Genomic DNA, 19,793 nt, shown 5'->3' with positions numbered 1-19,793 from the left:
AAATACGCCTCCTACACATCATGAATAGTAGTCAACTCAACATCTAGTATTTATTTTGGTATGTCGTGTCTATTGTACTATGTATTATGATTATGCAACTCTCTCAATTCCTTCAATTTGACCTTTGGTTTACCTATTGAGATTTTACAAGAGAGTCTCGGTATACCAAAACTGTACTGTTTATCTTATCTCTATGACCATATCGCCCCTGTCTAAAATGTTGGTGGTTGTAAATAGCAAATGTTGTGGGTCTGCCTTGGGTTCGACTTGCTGTAACCCCACAACCCCTGAGCTATATGACCTCACAAGCAGACAGACCTTCCACACACGTGGAAAACTAACATGACTAACATGGCTGTTCAGGAAACTCCATCCGTCTGGGAGTCTCAATGTAAAGGAATGCAGAGAGGGGGGAGAGAGGTCTGCTCCATGGAGGGAGAGAGGTCTGCTTGGAGTCACTCTTATCACTACCACCTCCTAGATTGAAATTTATGATGACATTGTGCAACATTTCCTTGGCTAGCTGCATGTACATGTCAGTGTTTTAATCCCCCATAATCCCTTTGCAAAGGGTGACAGAGGATATATGTGACAGCTCCAACTTTACCTCAGATACTGAAAGGGGAAGTTCTCTTCCAAGATTCTGAGTAGGGGATCTCAAGAATGTTACTGTGTCGTTATCGCAGGGAGGTTCTGCAGACAGCCATGTGTCAATGGGAGGAATGCAGCTGTGGCCAAAAGGGGATAAATGCTCTTAAACCTTTTCATAGGAAGTACAGTTGATCTGATTCTCATCATGAATGAACTGGCCTACTTCCCTCTATTCAGTGTATTATTTCCTGAAAGGCAAAAAGCTGAGAAATGTTGCTGTAGTGACAAGAAGGTTGAGGGAAAGTAATTGTAATAGGTTCCAATGTTACTACACTGTGAATGACGGGGCTTTTCATGGCGGTACCATAGTAAGAGCTTTTTGTTCCAGGGGGATGTATTTTGTGTAACACTCACAATCCAGCATGGAGGATGTGGAACGGAAATTTGACGGGTCGCAGTGTATCTTCTGATTTTGTCGTCAATGTATTCACTGTCTTCTCTAGAAAACACACGTAAATGGTCGGCAAAGATGCAAGTTATCGGATAAAATGTGCAAAAAGTGAAGTGGGGTTGTAATGCTAAAACCAACCTCCGCTACCTATTTTGACAGTGATTTGACAGCTCTGGCTACCATCTTTGCTTCCGCCAAGGTTAGTCAAAACAACAAAACAGCCTCGGTATTATTACTCATATTCAGTGAGCATTACTGAAGCAACCCTGCCTGTATCTCAACCATCATGTGCTGATTTGTGTCATCAGTCTATTGATTGTTGACGACTTGCATATAAGCAATCACCACCTCAAATCACAGAGTGTCCCTTTTTTGATTCTGTAACTATTGTCCTTATACTTACCACGTCACTCTTTTACAGAACACGCATCAGGACTGAAGACAGCTGGCGTTTGAGAAGATGTTCTGCCGGAGACTGCAGCTGTGGCTGCAGCCAGGGACTCTATTTCGGACCGTGCCCCACCAGAGTTACCACAACCTGGCCTCCTTCCATAAGGCTTCCCAGCTCTCCCAGAGGAAGCTCCGGAGCCTGCTGTTCCCCTTCAGTGAGCTGGAGACCCGTCTGGCAGCCTCCGTGGACAGGGGACCATTCCAGATCTTCCAGCCCAGCCTGGAGGACATAGCCAGGGCAGAGAAGCTCTTCACCCCCTCCCCTTCTCACAAGATAGACTACCACACCTCCGCAGTGAGGATGGATCACACCCCCTCGCTCAACCAGCCAGAGGTGTGTGTGTGTGTGTGTGTGTGTGTGTGTGTGTGTGTGTGTGTGTGTGTGTGTGTGTGTGTGTGTGTGTGTGTGTGTGTGTGTGCAAGTGCGCGCGTGTGTGCGTACATGGAAATGTCAGAAGTAATGACGATCCACTTCTTTGGCCTCATACATATTTGAATGGGCAGATTAATCGTTTGAGTGAACGTTGGCCATTGCCTGATAAATTAGCAGGTCCATAACCTTGGGGGCTATGATTTAGATTGGGCCCCAGGCTCAAAACGGAAAGTTGTGTGGAGGGCAGAAGGCTCACTTAGACACATGGTTTTAGTTACTGTTCACCATCTGTGTGTGTGTGTGTGTGTGCGCGTCTAGTTGCAGTGGGCTATTGTGTGTGTGTGTGTGTGTGTGTGTGTGTGTGTGTGTGTGTGTGTGTGTGTGTGTGTGTGTGTGTGTGTGTGAGAGAGAGAGAGAGAGAGATTGTATGTGTGTGTGTGTGTGTGTGTGTGCGCGCACGCGCGCACATGAATATTAATGACTGCGTGCGTGCTCGCGCGCGCGTGTGTGTGTGTCAGTGTGATTTATCCCCAGGCCCCAGGGGAAAGGGCTCTCATCCATCCATCTTGTGTATGAGAGACGGATGGATCCAGTAGCACTGATGAGACCCTGTCCCTCGAGACCGCAGGGATATTACGATACCACACGTCAGCACCAATGACTGAGCCTTAACATGTCAACACAGACACAGTGCCCTTTAACAGTCGTCTCAACATCATTAGTCATCGTCATCAACATCGTCGTTAGTAAACACTCAGTTATCTAGTCATTACAGATCCAGTGTCGTCACATACAACTCAACCTCAAAGTGACTTGGGGTTTCATCAGTGTTAATGACCTTCAATGGTAGTATGTGTCAATGCTGGTGTTGTGTTGTCGTCCAATGGTTTTAAATCTGTTCCATTCTTTGTATTGTTCCTCTTGTGTGTTTTAATGATGGTAGCTTTCCCGGGTGTTTGTGTTGCCAGGTGCGTTTCGTTGGTTTTAATGATGGTAGTTTTCCCGGGTGTTTGTGTTGCCAGGTGTGTTTCATCGGCAGGAGTAACGTGGGCAAGTCTTCTCTGATCAGGGCTCTGTTCTCATTGGCTCCTGACGTGGATGTCCGGACGTCCAAAACCCCGGTGAGTGGGGGGGGGGGTTAGCTTAGTCATATTATAGCCCAAGTAATTTTTTGATACGACTTATGTATTTAATCTCGCTCTTTACTGGCATCCTGTCAAGCTTTTTCCACTATCTGTCACTCCTATTCACAGGACTGTTCCTACCAGCCACCTATTCACAGGACTGTTCCTACTAGCCACCTATTCACAGGACTGTTCCTACTAGCCACCTGTTCACAGGACTGTTCCTACTAGCCACCTATTCACAGGACTGTTCCTACTAGCCACCTATTCACAGGACTGTTCCTACTAGCCACCTGTTCACAGGACTGTTCCTACTAGCCACCTGTTCACAGGACTGTTCCTACTAGCCACCTGTTCACAGTCCTCCTCTACTACTCCTAAACAACACTCCTCTTACACTCTGGGTTCCACAGGGCCACACGAAGAAGATGAACTTCTTCAAAGTGGGCAAGGCTTTCACTTTGGTGGACATGCCCGGCTACGGATACAGGGCCCCCAGGGACTTTGTGGAGATGGTGGAGCCCTTTCTGGACACCAGGAAAAAGTAAGGCTTTCGATGTTTCAGAATGACTCTTTTGTGTGTGTGTGTGTGTGTGTGTGTGTGTGTGTGTGTGTGTGTGTGTGTGTGTGTGTGCGCATGCCTGGGCGCGTCATGTTAACATGGTCATTCTTCCCCGTCAGTCTAGTGAGGACCTTCCTATTGGTGGACGGCAGTGTTGGTCTCCTGCAGGCGGATATGGTCGCCATGGAGATGTGTGAGGAGTTCAGGCGACCGTACGTGGTGAGAGGCCAACCCTGTTCTCAGGCAGCTAACCCCCTCCCGTCCTCTGTTCCGTTTACTCGATGTGTCCACGGTTGTCTCACGTCCCTGTGTCGGCTGTCTCGGCCGGCCGCCCGGCACCGCCGCCTCTACGTGGATGCAGCAGCCGCGCCACTCGGTCACGGCTTTTCACTGTCCTGACGCCCCGCTGGTGGAACGAGCTTCCCACTGCTGTCATAACTGCAGAGTCACTACCAATCTTCCGCTGTAGATTGAAGACCCATCTCTTCAGGCTCCATCTTAACCGTCCCTCCTAAAGACCTCTTCATCCCCACAACCCCCCCTGTCCCCGTCCCCCCCGTGCAAGTTTCTCTCCTGTAAATAAATGTGAAAAAAATGATTCTTCTAGCATTGCGACTGCCAATACCCCCTGGTCCTAGCATAGATTTGTTTTTCTTATGATGACTGATGGATAGATGATTCACTTACTTTAGACAAATGTACTTTTTGTAAGTCGCTTTGTCTAAAGGCGTCTGGTAAATGCCATAAATGTAAAGGTAATGTGGCTGCTCTCTCATCAATCCCTGTCAGAGAAGCATATCCTTGCGTCTGTGACGTATACAGATTCCCATTGGCTCTTTTTCCGTTGCCTTTCATGAACTAAAATCCTTTCCTTTCCCGCTCAGCGTCACACGAGCAGAGGAATGTTGGGCTCTCCATCTTGTCCCTCTCAGCTATTTAAAAGTGCAGTCGCGTCCCATCTTAACCCTACTGGCTGAAGTCATTATTGAGTGGCTCTCTACTTAATGCAGTCCTGAGTTAATTATTCATGCTTTTAGGTTATTAAGCACTTTGACCGTAACTAAGATTGTGTCAACGCAGTTGACAAAAGGAAGAGAAGAAAAATGGAAATGAAAAACCGGAAGAAAAAAAAAAGGACGTGGCAGATTGATGTATGCGCAAAGGATAACTGTCATATTTTAAAAATGGAGATTTAGACTTGTGAAATCTTGTAGAACGGGATAGATACAAGCTTCATTAGCCAAGCTTCATTATTCTATCGATGGTCTCTTTTGTGAGCTTATTATAGGTGTTGAATGACCTGCACTCATCAATAATAGTCCCAGCATTGTGTAGTGTCCCAAACTGGCCAGTAGATGGCGGAATATGATTGATATGGGGGTCTAGTGGTGTTTTCAACCGACTGTAGCAGCAGCCTCATTTTTCTACTGCTCTCTCTCTCTCCTCTCTGTCTGCAGATTGTAGTGACCAAGATTGACAGGAGTCGGCAGGGGGCGCTGTTGAGTAATCTGCTGCACCTTCAGGAAACTATAAAGACACAAACTGGGGGGTGTTTCCCCCAGCCCTTCCTGGTCAGGTGAGAGTCACATTATCAGACACACACACACATGCACACACTCACGTACACACATACACACACACACACACACACACACATATCCACATGCACACACTCAGGTACACACACACATATCCACATGCACACGCACACACTCAGATGCACATGCACACACTCAGATGCACACACACACACACATATCCACATGCACACACTCAGATGCACACACACACACACATATCCATATCCACATGCACATGCACATACTCGCGTACACACACACACACACACACATTCAGGTACGCACACACACACACACGTACGCGCTCCGATCGGTAAAGGCAGCATCATACATGTGACATTTATACCAGTGTCTCATGTACTCATGTACTCATGTACTCATGCATATCATCACTCCAAGACACCAGAGTTGGTCCCAGGCTTGGCACGGTCAGAGCCTGGCACACCCTGGGCATCATAAAGCCATTGGGGGCAATCACATGTCTAGACCAAGGTCACGTCTGATGCTCGTAGCCTTGGCATACAGTATCTACAGGAAGGAAGTGCTGTTGCACCGCTTGCTTGCAGGATATACAGTAGCGTCTGATTCCTACGTTAAGGCTATAGGCTTTCAGTCGTGGGTTCGATTCCTGCTGGGACCATATATACTGAAACGTACGCACTCGCTGCAGTGTAAGTCGCTTTGGATAAAAGCGTCAGCTAAATGACGTATATTATATTAGTATGGAACTGTGAAACAGCTTGAGGGCGTTTGACTTGCTTTGCACGCCATGCAAACCAATGTAATGTGTGTCTGTGTATTGATCAGAAGATCAATAGAGCAGTAGTTACGCACAAGTTACTTGTCACGTCGACAGAAGCAACTGCAATCCAAGCCGTATGAGTTATAGGGAATCCATTGTAGTCGATGAAGGACATGCAACGCGTTCAAATCTGTATGTCCCCTTCACTGTCAACCGGAAAGAGTGCTCCTTCATTTTGAATCGGTAACTCGTTGTTTTTTTGGTATGCAATGGAAGAGAAAGGACATGAATTATGAGAGATGGCTTAGAAGGCTATCAGTGATCAGATAAGACAGACTTGATAAGGGACAGGTCGGCACGGATGGATTTATGGAACCACCCCCCCCACACACCCCCCCGCAGTTTCATAGACATGGCCCAAGCCGTCTCGACCCGATATCATAGCAGATAAATGGATGGCGATTAGGGGAATGAGGAGGATGGACGGTCAGTAACGCAAACAAGAGGAATACAAATCTCAATGAACATAGAACCTTTGATCACTGACCTTACATCACTACTGTGTGTGTGTGTGTGTGTGTGTGTGTGTGTGTGTGTGTGTGTGTGTGTGTGTGTGTGTGTGTGTGTGTGTGTGTGTGTGTGTGTGGTAGATGGGCCCGAGGCCTTGAGATTTCTGCTTCCTGTACATTCCGTGGAGGTCAAATGTCGGAAGCATGTCTCACATACATAAAGCCTGATAAGAGGCCATCTGAAGGGCTACCCTTTAGCCATACACTGATACCGCCTGTACACACAGCCTTGCACCTACCAGTGCACAAATACACTGGTTACATTTAATGAGGCCTTTTTTATGACGGGTCATATACAAGTGCCTGCTCACTCACACTGTTTGTGGTGCTTCACACATAGACCTAGAGACTTATTCACTTACGCAACTGCTTGGCTGATCTGTGCTCTGTGGTGTTCACTGTACCAGGCCTCCTGAAGCAGCTCTTTAACTACTTTACTCTCTTGCTCTCTCTCTCTCTCTCTCTCTCTCTTTTTTTCTCTGTCTCCCCCCCTCCTCTCTCTCCCTTTCCCTCTCTATCGCCCCCCCCTCTCTCTCTGTCTCTCTCTCTCTCTCTCTCTCTTTTTCTCTGTCTCCCCCCCTCCTCTCTCTCCCTTTCCCTCTCTATCGCCCCCCCCTCTCTCTCTGTCTCTCTCTCTCTCTCTCTCCTTCTCTATCGCCCCCCTCTCTCTCTCTCATTCTCTCTTTCTCTCCCTCTCTCTCTCTCTCCCTCCCCCTCTCTCCCCCTCCAGCTCTCTCCAGTTTTCGGGGGTCTATCTGCTCCGGTGTTTCATTGCCCACGTAACGGGGAGCATCCAGCTGGGGGACACAGCTGCTCCAAGCTGACCCTGGAACAGCTCAACCTCACCCTCCCCGGAGCACAGCTTGAGAGCTGACCTGGGATCAGTTAGTACTGTGTGTGAATACCTACATCACCAGGGCCGTACACTACGGACGGAGGTTGATACTGGCCAGAGATCAGTTGTTAATCTGGGCGCATTTGCGGGTACATTGTCTTTTGACCTCCTAACCAGCAGAATTAAGCAGGTAGCTGATGTGGTGGAGATCAAACCGAGTTTAATAAATTCTTGGAGAGAAACAGACAACTGTCTTTGTGTTATTTATTGTTAGTGAAACAGCGAACACAGATACAGAGTAAGTCACACTCGAGTACGGATCAGAGTAGCACTGTAGCTGACTGACTGACTAAGAGCAGCACAAACACAGAGATATTAATACAAAACTAGATAAGGAAAGTGTATACAAAGCATTAATACGTTTGGTGCAGAGAACAGGGAGTACGGCCTTGAAAACTTTGTGGATTCACATCTGTGTGTGGCGAGTTCAGATAGGAACTTGCCTGTTTGTAACTTTTTCACATTAGGAGTTGTTTTTCTTCTTTTCTCACAGATATTAAGGTCATCTAAGGATACATTCGTAAATTTCCCTCACAGCTGGGCCTCCGTTTGTTTGGATAATCCCTTTATAGACGGTCTACTGCTCACGCTAATAACGATGACTGTGTCAACAGCAGCTTGGTTGACATTGACATTGCTGCGGTTTGAAGTATTACCGAGAGCTGATCTCAGAACAGCTTTTTTCCTCCCTCTGCAAGTGGGCAGTAATAGACCTGGTCGTTCAGCTGGAACTGGAACAAACTCCAGGGAGAGAGATCAGAACTGGCCCAGAGATCAGTCATTAGGCTGCGCTTTGTTTGGCTCCCTTAACCAGCAGAGGAAAGCAGGCAGCTGATTTTCCTCTGTTCAACTATTCCTCAAGGACCCACAATCCACTGGAACTGGTAACAGTCTGGGGAAAGGAACCGAACACCCTGACCTGAAATGATTCTCTTCACCATGGTTATTTAAACTGTGTACCGTAAACAGACTGCTATTTGCGTAGACACTGTGAGAATATGAATTGTTCGGGGTTTTATTTTGTAATAAAATGTAATAGACACACAGGTGTTGGTTGTTTTATAACTTTGGACCCGAAGGATCTGTGATGCACAGATGAGGGTTGTGTTAAACATTTTCCTCAGTATTCAATGAGTGACAGAATGCAGAAGGAAGCTCGACATGAACTTTAAAAGCACAACTCAAAGAGACTAGGCTGCAGCTTGAGAGGGTGAAGGGAGAGAGTCATATTTTGTAACACTGTGGATAAACAAACCATTTTCCCCATTGTGACACTGAATTGCAGTTGAGTGAAAGATGGCGACCTTCATGTTGAGCTGTACTGTAATATAAGTACTACCTAGTGATGGGCCTACAGTATCCTCATATGTTCTATGATTTGTTTTAAGCACAACTATGACAAGTCAATTCTTGCTGCTGATAAAAGGAAAAGGTATGTAAATAGTCCCTACAGAATTGAGTTGATTTTTTTAGAGGCCTTTTGTGTATTATGTAATTGAATAATGTTTTTCTTAGTATTATTTCTCATCATTGCTAATGTTCTTTACCAGTTAAAGATGACAATGGTATATATTAAATGGCATATACACTCAGGGCCTCCCTTTGCTCTCAAAACAGCCTCAATTCTTCGTGGCATTGATTCCACAAGATGTTGGAAACATTCCTGTAAGATTCTGGTCCATGATGACATGATTGCATCACGCAATTCCTGCAGATTTTTCAGGTGCAGTTTCAATCTCCCGTTCTACCACATCCCAAAGGAGTTCTATTGGATTCAGACCCGGTGACTGGGAAGGCCACTGAAGAACACTGAACTCATTGTCATGTTCATGAAACCAGTTTGAGACTTTTGCTTTGCGACATGGTGCATTATCATGCTGGAAGTAGCCATTAGAAGATGGGTAAATTGTGGCCATGAAGGGATGCACATGGTCAGCAACAACACTCAAATAAGCTGTGGCATTCAAGCGATGATTGATTGGTATTAACAGGCCCAAAGTGTGCCAAGAAAGCATTCTCCACACCATTACACCACCTCCACCATGAGAAGGTGTACAGGTGTTCCTAATAAAGTGTTCAGTAAGTGTATATTATTCACCCCCACTACCCCCCTGTACAAGTTTCTCTCGTGGTAAGAAAAAGCATTGTGATTACCAATGGCCCCTGGTCCGAGCATTGATTAATTTTTCTCATAATGACTGATGGATAGATGATTCACTTACTTAAACAAATGTAGTTGTTGTAAGTCGCTTTGGATAAAAGCATCTGCTAAATGCCATAAATGTAAATGTTATATTATATTATATATAATATATTAGATGATCATGCGTGTTGAGTTTCTTCTGTTCCTCTGTGCTTCACTGACCCAGCTGGGCAGGGCACAGGGCTTTTAAAATGTAACTCACATGTAACTTATAGTGCATTCCGGCAGTTGCGTCCCACAGTGGGTCCACAGCCTTTTACAGTTTTACCATCCTTTTCTTTTTACTGTCCCTGTCGTTCCCACAGGGAACACTGATTGTGACGCACACAGGGAGGACCTTGTGCCCGCTCTTACCATGCACAGGGAGGCATCACCCCTTTGGTAGCGCGGTTGGCTATGATGCGGTGGTGTTACATCGCCCTGCCTGGAAGAGGATTATAAAATTTTAAGAGGTAAAGAGTAATAAAAGAAAAGAAGATGGTGCAATCATATTTATTGAACCTAAAGTTGAAACAATGACATTATATTTTATATGCCGTATATGCATTTGGACACTGACCTCATAAAATGGTTTGGCACAAGTTAATTTTTGATTTTCGCAGATTTTCTTGCCACAGGTAGCGAGGTATTAAAGACGGAGGAGGTAGGTGGTCTGTCTCAGTGCGGCACTTGACACCGTGGATACAGGAGAAGGAGAACCGGAGGAGTTCTCACCTGGAGTTCTAAGAACCTGCAACTCAATCCCTCCAAGGAACAGCAAGGAACACCGTCCCATTTCCGCTCCCGCACTCCTCTCTCTTGGGTTCTTGTTTGCTCTCTTTCTTAACCCTCCTTCTTCTCCACAACCATGGAGCCCGTCACCTGCCACCCCAACGCCACGGTGTGTGTTGGAACCTCCTGCCTGACTCCGGCCAGCGACTACAACGCGATCCTGAGCGTGGTCATGAGCACGGTCCTCACGGTCATGCTCGCCATGGTCATGTTCGCCATGGGATGCACGGTGGAGGTCATGAAGCTTTGGGGACACATCAAGAAGCCCTGGGGCATCTTCATCGGCTTCCTGTGCCAGTTCGGCATTATGCCCTTCACCGCCTTCGCCCTGTCGCTGGCCTTCAACGTCATGCCTGTCCAGGCCATCGTCATCGTCATTATGGGATGCTGTCCCGGGGGCTCCAGCTCCAACATCATCGCCTACTGGTTGGATGGGGACATGGACCTCAGGTGAGACTGGGACAGGCGAGATCAGAGGGCAGGCAGGGGCAGAGGGGAAGAGGGTGGGGTGGGTGTGTGTGTTTGGGGGGGGGCAGGCCTGGGGGCTAATACTTTGTCAAGTGTGTGAGTTGCGCTTGAGTTAGCTTGGAGACCTGGCACCTTTTGGGACTATCCCATTGTGACAGGTGAATTAAATCAAGCTCAGCTCAAATGGTTTTGAAATGATTTGACCAGCTTTTGCTCGGAAGAAATGTATGCTTTCTGTCGCTACCTCATCATGTTTAACAGACATGTACACGTTTCATAGAACCATGGCAAAATATGGCTGAAACAGGATATGATGGATGTGATGGTCTACGTGTTTGATGCGTAACATTCATTCTGACAGAAAAGAGAGGGAAAGCACCGGATGTACATTTGCTACTCCCTTTTCACCCTCGGTCCTTTAATCGTTAAAACTCATTTTGAACTACTCCCTTCAAGTATACGAGTATGTTTCTATCACAACATTAACGTTGTTTGTGTGTCCCCCTGCAGTATCAGCATGACGGCCTGCTCGTCTATCCTGGCTCTGGGCATGATGCCTCTCTGTCTCCTCATCTACACCTCCGTCTGGACCTCCACAGACACCATCGAGATCCCCTACCAGAGTATAGGTACAAACACTATAACGCATTATAGATCGTCTACCAGAGTATAGGTACAAACACTATAACGCATTATAGATCCCCTACCAGAGTATAGGTACAAACACTATAACACATTATAGATCCTCTACCAGAGTATAGGTACAAACACTATAACGCATTATAGATCCCCTACCAGAGTATAGGTACAAACACTATAACGCATTATAGATCCCCTACCAGAGTATAGGTACAAACACTATAACGCATTATAGATTGTCTACCACAAGATAGCTAAGAATGCTATAACTGCACATACAGATCCCATATAACTGTATAAGTAAGAACTGCAAACGTAATAGTCATTTTAACAGCATACAATTGGTGTTTAGTGCTGTACACGATGAAGCATAGGACATTGTCCTGAGTAATGTAAACTTTATATCTCTGTCCCCAGGCATCACTCTTGTGTCCCTCCTGATCCCTGTTGCTCTGGGGATCTACGTCAAACACAGGTGGCCAAAAGTAGCCAAGAAAATCCTCAAGGTGAGTGAAAAAAACGACTCTCACTCACATCGGTTGCATACTGCTAAAGCTTGCACAACAGGGACAAAGGGACATATACATCATGTCGTGTTGGGGAACGTGAGGGTTGCCTATCATTGTCGTTTCTGTTCTGGGATACGATTTATCAAGAAGACTGCATAAGATTTGGGAAGCTTTTCTCTGACATGTTCTCCTTCTCTCTCTCTCTCTCTCTCTGTGTATGTGTGTGTGTGTAGGTGGGTTCCATCGTGGGCTTCCTCCTTATCATCATCATCGCGGTGATAGGAGGGGTTCTCTATCAGTCTTCCTGGACCATCTCTCCCTCTCTCTGGATCATCGGAGCCATCTACCCCTTCGTGGGCTTCAGCTTGGGCTTCCTGTTAGCCCGATTCGTGGGACAGCCCTGGCACAGGTAATACTCCTCCGTATGGATAAATAGGTTTCACAACTTAATTGGGTTGTCCTTGATGGTTTTAAATGCAGAGTGCGGTATATGCAGGGTATATCTACATGTGTGAGTTGTATTGTGTTGTATTTTTGATAAAGAATCACTCCATTATGTGTCATATGTTGTCCAGTCCAGTCTTAATGCTGCCATCATGACATATCGGAACTAGGAAGACATTTCAGACTTCAGAGTTTCCTCCTTGGAGAGTATCAGAGTCAACCAATAGGAAACTCTATGCAGATAACTTACATTAATTTTGACTTGGATGTTCGGAATTCCTGACTTGTCATGAACGCAGCATAAGAATAATATTGGTATTGATACTGTAATACCAGACCAAACAGAACCTCTCCTCTATATGGCGCATGATACAGTTAGTGCATGTTCACAACCTATATTGTAAATTAGAGGAAAAGAACACACATTTCATTTCTTACAGCTACCAAACAAACAAACAAAGCCTACTTTGTTCCACTTCATTATATTGCATTGTCACATTGCTACACTCTTAGAAAAAAAATGGTTCTAAAAGGGTTCTTCATTTGTCCCCATAGGGGAACCCTTTGAAGAACCCTTTTGGGTTCAATGTAGACCTCTTTTGGGCTCCACATAGAACCCTCTTCACAGAAGGTTCTAAATGGAACCCAAAATGGTTCTTCAAAAGGTTCCCCTATGGGGGCAAATTAAGAACCCTTTTAGAACCCTTTTTTCTAAGAGTACTCAGAGCAAGGCCCTCTACAATAACAACTTACAATTAATATCGTCTGGTGACCCTTGGAACCCACTTTACAAGTTCTTGTTGTTGTGTGGGTTGTGTTTAGATGTCGCACCATCGCCCTGGAGACGGGCTTCCAGAACTCTCAGCTGTGCAGCACCATTGTGCAGCTGTCCTTCGCCCCTGAAGAGCTGGAAGTCATGTTCGCCTTCCCCCTCATCTACAGCATCTTTCAGCTGGTGCTGGCCGTCATAGCAGTGGGAGGTGAGGAGTTCACACCGATAATCAACAAATCATGGTGTCAACACAATCGAAGAGTCGTCATTTTCAACTCTTCATAGAAATCACAGAGTTCACAGAATTGTCATTCAAGTTTCAACTTTATTTGGTCCAGAGGGCAATTGGTTGTGCAACAAGGTCAAAGTTCAAAAAGACATCAATTCAGACATACAGTTAGCGGTTCAATACATACTGTTGGGGGGGGGGGGGCATTGAAGAAATGTGATTATGATTTTATGATGATCTCTGTCATAGAAATATTCCTAAGTGTGCATGTAAACGTAGCAGACTAATTGTTATCAGCAACATTTATTCGTTGTTCTTGCATAGAAATGTTAGTCAGGCCTAAGAGCCAAACAATTGATGCTTCTTAGTCCCCACTCAGACGGAATCATTTGAACCCTAAACACACAGTGGTGTAACTAGAGTTGTTCCCTCATCCGCAGCTTACCAGACCTATAAGAGGAAATGTGGTGGGGGTTCGGCTGTGAAGGACACCGAGGGAGCAGAGGGGGACGCAGAGGCAAACCCTACCAAAGAGAAGCAGGAGTTTGCCCTGGAGAACGAGGGTTTTGAGTGTGACGAGAACGGCAACACCGGCGGCAAGGACAAGATCACCAATCTGTGAGGATCTGCAGGGCCTCAGGCCTCGGACAGTCAGCACCACGCAGCCAGCTCTACTACCTGGGCTGAGCAGCACTTTCACAGCATTCCCACTCAACCACATTATACACACACACACTGACCTCTACAGGCAGGGGGTGTGCATTACACAAGTCTTGGCCATTACTCTCGACCATGGGGGAGGTTTCTGTGAAGCTTTACTGTAATGTCCTGTATGCTAAATGAATGCTGCAGGTGAAGGAATCCATCTTAGGTCATGAATGAGTTCTGAGCCCGCCTGTACTGAACCTCACTTTAATACAACAGTGTGTATATGTAAACATCTCACAGAGGCAAGGGCTGAAGTGTCGTAGTGACTGAGGGATTGGGAGCTTTGTGGCGTGTTCAGGGTTTCATCTCTGTATCTCCAGAGGACACAGAAAATTCCCTGCTTTACCACAGATTTCCGCTTAAAGTCACTCCTATCAGAACTACAAGATTAAGGGAAAAGGTAAACATTGAAAATGTGCCTATTTATATTCCATACCACACAACCTTGTAAGTTATTAGTTTGTCTCATAAGACACAAGTGACACACAATTTATTGTATGTAATTTTGCACGTTATTTCATTATCTTTGAGATGGGGCACGTTGTTTTGATATGGTTTACATGTTAAGACTCAGGATTTATGGAGATACCATATTCCATAGTCTTCCTGACTGATGCAAGTGTTTTACTTTGACACTTTGTTTTTGTCAACATTTTAAATCAGTAGATGGTAGAAATAGTCAATATGCATGAGTAGAACTCTATATAACTATGTATTGATGTTTTGTTCTTTTTCATTTATCTTTTTGGAGCATTTTCAAATCCTCACTGACAGAAACACGGCCCGTCCTCCATTGATTAGAATGTCTTTCTGAGCAAAGAACTTTCCCAAATTGTACAGTCAAATTGAGTCGTCTCAAATATGTAAACCCATGTTATGTTTTGATATTTATACTGTGTGCGTACCAGCCATCATGTATGTTTTTTGTCCAAATGCATATTAAAGATATGAGTATTACAAACTTTATCTCTCGTACATGGAGACATGAAGCGCCAATCTTCTGAAATCTCTCATGACCAAACACATCCTTCCCGTTCATTGAAAGAACATAATACAAATATAGCTTAGTTCCCTTTAGAAAGTGCACATGATCTGAGAGGTTAAGGCTTAGACACACACACCAAAAAGATGACTATCATTCATTATATATACTCATTAGCCTTGACAGACAAATCAACTGGAACTGGAAAAGGCAGAATGTTTTACACATAAGGGAACATGTATTCTACACGTGTACCCTGTAGGAATCCATCTTAGGTCCTGAATTCTGAGCCATCCAGTACAGCGCCTCTACTTTCCTACATCAGTGTGTACATCTGTGGTCCTCTGTGGCTCAGTTGGTAGAGCATGGCGCTAACAACGCTTAGGTTGTGTGTTTGATTCCTGCTGGGACCATATATACTGAAATGTATGCACTCACTGCAATGTAAGTCGCTTCGGATAAAATCGTCAGCTAATTGGCATATATCTCACAGAGGCAAAATGTAAACTACAAGGAAAAGGGAACAGTAGCTTGTTTTGTCATTAGTACTGTGAAGCAGTTTTCCAATGTTCATACCAGAGTCATCCCGCAAATAGAACATATTTTGGACCCTAAAACTTTTTCAAATACATTTTTACTTTCCATGACAGGGAGGGAGGATAAATTAATCCTCCAGCAATAGATATGTTCCCAACTCAGGCAGTCATTTACTATAATGGCCTGGCATTATATACCATTTTGTTTAGTAACAGAGTGGACGGTATCATGGTTGACGCTTTAGGCTAAAATTGGCCATTAATCCACTTGTGGTGATGAGTATGAGACAAGGATTGCATTAGATTAGAAATTGCTTACAGTTTCAATAAAAAGGTCAGATTTTAATACAATTCATATTTTTTCTACAACAACATGACAAGAGTTGAATCATTGCTCTTCTTATGCGAGTTCAGATTAAATTCTCTACAACTATGTTCATCCCCTCAGATAGCAGTTTTGTTTTAATATGTCTAAGAACCAATTCAGATTCTCAGAATCCTAAGGTGGCAAAAATATCATCTATATCATCATTCCCGCCGGTAGGTTTCTGAGTTGGGGTCTCAGGTGAGTTCATGCTTTTGTTTGTATGAGATGACTGATCAACACTCATTTCAGCCACCTCAGGTGGGTCTGTTTGAGTTGGTAATACAGTCCTCCTCTTCCTGTGTCTCTTCCTGTTGACACAGGCTTTAGTCCCGATTGGTCTGAATTGAGTCCTGAGTGACTGACAGCGAATCCTGGGGTGAGCGCTTATCCACAGCGTCCTCAGGGACTGACAGGTTTTAGGGGGCGTCCTGCAGAGTGACAGGGCCCAGCTAACTTCCTGTTTGTAGGTCACCAGTTTCCTTTTCGCACTGGAGAGGCCAAGAATAAACCAAAACACATTATAATCATTTTTTCCTTGGCTTGCACTTAGCGACATGTAAAAAGTGCTATACAAATACATTTGATTGATTGATTTCAAATCCAAACTGTTGGAGTATAGAGCTAAAAGAAGACAAAATATGTCCTCTTACCAATACTTATGGAGGGCTATAAAGGGGATATAAATTGTAAAAAGATTGTTGAAAAAATCATTCTATATTAGATGTACCTGTAGCCTTCTGCCTCAAGGTGTTTCATCCTTTGGCACTTCAGTTGAAGGAACGCCAGACGGCCCCTCTCCTGCCGCAACTTCCTGCTTTTGCACCATTGCATCACTTCCTGTAGTTGGGTGGCCATGTTGCTGAAGGTGGTTGCGGATGTCACCTGCTTTCGGAACCTCCTCTTCTGACCAATCACAGACCCGTCGGTTGAAGAGGACGGCTCTTGTTCTGTTGGCACCTGCAGGAGGGGAGTTCAAATGACAATCTATTGGGATGGTAACAGCAACGCTAACCAAATAGCTAACTGAAACAAAAATAAGTAATAATAATTTTAAAAAAAAGACACATTTATCATGACATGTTCACAACATCCAGACCTACCTCTGTGACTCGTCCATGAGTATGTTTAAGCCAGGCCTTCATGTCAAATCCAGAGACAGAACCTGTAAGGGGAGTACGTGCTTGTCAAATGTACAAAACAGAGCATATAGGCCAACCAGGCGAGAGAAGGGACAAATATGTACGTTGAATACTTTCAATTACTATTTTTCCTAATACACTAGAGCCAATGGAATAGTCCCTGAAGTGCAATCCCCCAACATAAATCAAGCACCCTTGACCCAGGACGGCACAGTCATCTACCTGAAATACCTGTTCTTTGAAGTAAGACTGCAGTTCCCAGGTCCACCTTGGCCCTCTTCCTTTTGGTGGACCCAGCCTGTGACAGCTTCCTCCCCTCCCTCCCCTCCCCCCCCTCCTCTTGGAAGCGCCTGTGCCACATTCTCACTTTGCGGACAAAACGGAACTTGGCCAGCTCCGTCTTCAGTATGGCGGCGTCTGAGGGGCCCAGGAGCTCAGCCATGTCCCGAGGCAGGGTGCCTTCTCTGAGGAAGGGCATGGGCTGAGCCTTGGACACCTCCTTCAGGAGGTGCAGGGTGTACTTGTAGACAGGGGCCAGGTTGATCAGGACGCCCCGGAAAAACACCCTGAGGAGCGCAGAGTGGCATTCGTTACGGTGGGGTTAGCAGTCAGGAGAGGTTCTAGAACCATGCAATGGCAGCCAGCCCAACTGTATCTACAAGCTGCTCTTTAGATACGACCATGAGACAAGACATAGAAGTGGAACTCTGTGTGCAGTGTTCAGCATTCCATCCAGGGTTCTAAAACAGGCGACGGTTCCGTGCTGATGCTGGACCTTGTGGAGTTACTGTGACTGCTTCGAGAGTGAGACTGCTTCGTACAGCATATTTATGGCTTGCATTTCTAGTAAGCATTATATGCAGGTGTGTGCAAGTGCACGTCGGCTGTGTGTGTACGTTCAAAAAGGAGCTCCAAAAAGAGCTGACTCACCACAGTCGACTGAGCATGCCCGTGAAAACCCCGTTCAACAGAATGAATTCATGACACCGGAGGTGTTGCTTTGTTAGTCTGGAGAACAGTAAGGTCAAGGCCAGAACCACAAATGTACAGTTCTATTCTGAGATATTAGCTTCAGGACGTCTGTGGAAACCACCAGGACGCACAAAAATGTACCAATAGTTGTGCTCTGTGGCATCTGCATAGCAGGCAGGCTGTGCAGCTCTGCATGTTGCTAGGCCTCCATCATACGGATGTGATTACTGGCATGTGACACACCCATCCAGGCATTGTGAGATCTAGTGCTCAAATACTTTGCAGAGGGTCTGGAACACGGTCATTCATGATGACACAGAAGGAGATGAGAAGGATACATGAAGGCCCTGGTGCAATGGTTCAATAGACAGCTCATCAGTCTGGTGGCTCCCAGCACTTTGAGACACAGCCACTCCAGCCGAGGCTGGCTGGGGACATCATAGTGACCAGCCTCACTGGCCAGCTTCCTGTGGACGGACACACACACACACACACACACACACACACACACACACACACACACACACACACACACACACACACACACACACACACCATGAGTTCAGATACACACCTTGGCCATCACCATTTCTGTATACATGGAAACTGAAGTACCTTTGTGCTTTTGTAGGACAAAGCTCTCTCAGGCTTAGAAGAGCAGCATCCAGCTTCATTTCCTTCAACCGGTTTATGCATTGCTCAACCTGCAAGAGTAACCAAAAGTGAGTTAATAGTCTGCCATTCATCAACATAATGGTTTAGCTATGAATTGTAACTATACTTCTTAAAAAAAAGTGTTGTACCATATATAGGTACCACCAGGGCCCAGTATCTCAAAAATATTCCATCTGGATCAGAATGATCCGGATTATATCTTGGTATGTAGGGTCAGATCGATCTGGATGGATCAACCAGATGATCTGATCCTTGATAGCAAAAATAATAATAATCTAGATTAAAAAGTTTTGAAAATACTTGGCCCTGGTGATGTTCCACAAAGTCCAGCATCAGTACTTTTCATAACCGTCACCTGTTTGAGAACCCTGAACGACTTCTGGTGCCTGAAGCTGTTGTTGAGAACATAGAGAAGCTCGTACAAGACGCGGATCTCCGTCTGGAGGAGTTCACTACGCAGCAACTTGAGCACCTTCTCATTCTGCCCCAGGAGATGCTTTAGCGTCGTATCTGGGGATAGAATAACGACAGACATGAACAGTTGCACTGCATGAACGTCTAGCTTTTGCAAGACCATCATCTAGTAACACGAGACATTCGAGCATTGTGTTTGTTTCGATATATGATGGAGCAGAAAGACATAGTTGATGCGATTTGTTTTGTTTGTATGGAAAACCAAGTTACCACGTGGATCACGAATGCTGTTGCTGTGAAAAGCGGTTTGCATATTAGCTGAAGCGACTATTATGGCATGGCAAATACTTGAAGCAGAGAATTGATTTAAAAAGTCGTACTTGTTGAGAAACGAAACGGTATGCGGACAGATGAAACTGCACTTGGAAACGGAATGTTGACTTTATTCCAGAGTTCTTCAGCCATGCTGCTTCCTCCTCTGCAGCGTTCACCGAGGAACTGCAAATCAGCCAATTAGAATCAAGCAAATAATGACGTCGTCAACCGTCTTAAAGGGACAGTCGCATTCCTTCTTCAAGCCGTCCACAGATGTTGCATGGAGAGTATTTCATTTTGCATTATAAGAACT

At 45.3% G+C, this 19,793-nt stretch overlaps 3 protein-coding genes across 6 annotated transcripts; 2 read left to right on the top strand and 1 right to left on the bottom strand.

The window, feature by feature from the left end:
* The first annotated feature begins 1,014 nt into the window (after positions 1-1,014).
* Positions 1,015-8,608, top strand: gtpbp8 (GTP binding protein 8). The gene is made up of 7 exons (XM_083681671.1): positions 1,015-1,241; positions 1,464-1,826; positions 2,888-2,986; positions 3,403-3,533; positions 3,671-3,770; positions 5,009-5,127; positions 7,173-8,608. Exons 2-7 carry the CDS (start codon positions 1,503-1,505, stop codon positions 7,264-7,266), a joined length of 867 nt encoding a protein of 288 aa, XP_083537797.1. The 5' UTR covers positions 1,015-1,241; positions 1,464-1,502; the 3' UTR covers positions 7,267-8,608.
* Positions 8,609-9,260: 652 nt separating this feature from the next.
* slc10a2 (solute carrier family 10 member 2) lies at positions 9,261-15,034 on the top strand. 3 transcript variants are annotated; one of them, XM_083681519.1, is made up of 7 exons: positions 9,261-9,992; positions 10,158-10,761; positions 11,290-11,408; positions 11,836-11,924; positions 12,161-12,336; positions 13,194-13,351; positions 13,813-15,034. In XM_083681519.1, exons 2-7 carry the CDS (start codon positions 10,388-10,390, stop codon positions 13,992-13,994), a joined length of 1,098 nt encoding a protein of 365 aa, XP_083537645.1. In that variant the 5' UTR covers positions 9,261-9,992; positions 10,158-10,387; the 3' UTR covers positions 13,995-15,034. The 3 variants fall into 3 exon arrangements, with proteins under 3 accessions (XP_083537645.1, XP_083537644.1, XP_083537643.1); XM_083681518.1 differs by having other exon boundaries at positions 10,143-10,761; XM_083681517.1 differs by having other exon boundaries at positions 9,261-10,761.
* An 828-nt stretch (positions 15,035-15,862) lies between these two features.
* On the bottom strand, positions 15,863-19,646 carry rmp64 (ribonuclease MRP subunit p64). 2 transcript variants are annotated; one of them, XM_083681797.1, is made up of 9 exons: positions 19,546-19,646; positions 19,107-19,261; positions 18,692-18,780; positions 18,415-18,543; positions 18,035-18,112; positions 17,327-17,670; positions 17,066-17,127; positions 16,693-16,922; positions 15,863-16,453 (listed from the first exon to the last, which is right to left on the bottom strand). In XM_083681797.1, the coding sequence occupies exons 1-9, from the start codon at positions 19,628-19,630 to the stop codon at positions 16,090-16,092; spliced, it is 1,536 nt and encodes a 511-aa protein (XP_083537923.1). In that variant the 5' UTR covers positions 19,631-19,646; the 3' UTR covers positions 15,863-16,089. The 2 variants fall into 2 exon arrangements, with proteins under 2 accessions (XP_083537923.1, XP_083537924.1); XM_083681798.1 differs by having other exon boundaries at positions 17,336-17,670.
* Positions 19,647-19,793: the final 147 nt, after the last annotated feature.

This window comes from Argentina silus, assembly GCF_951799395.1.
Source record: "Argentina silus genome assembly, chromosome: 12".
In the NCBI taxonomy this organism is placed as follows: domain Eukaryota; kingdom Metazoa; phylum Chordata; class Actinopteri; order Argentiniformes; family Argentinidae; genus Argentina; species Argentina silus.
This window is presented reverse-complemented; position numbering and strand designations above follow the sequence as displayed.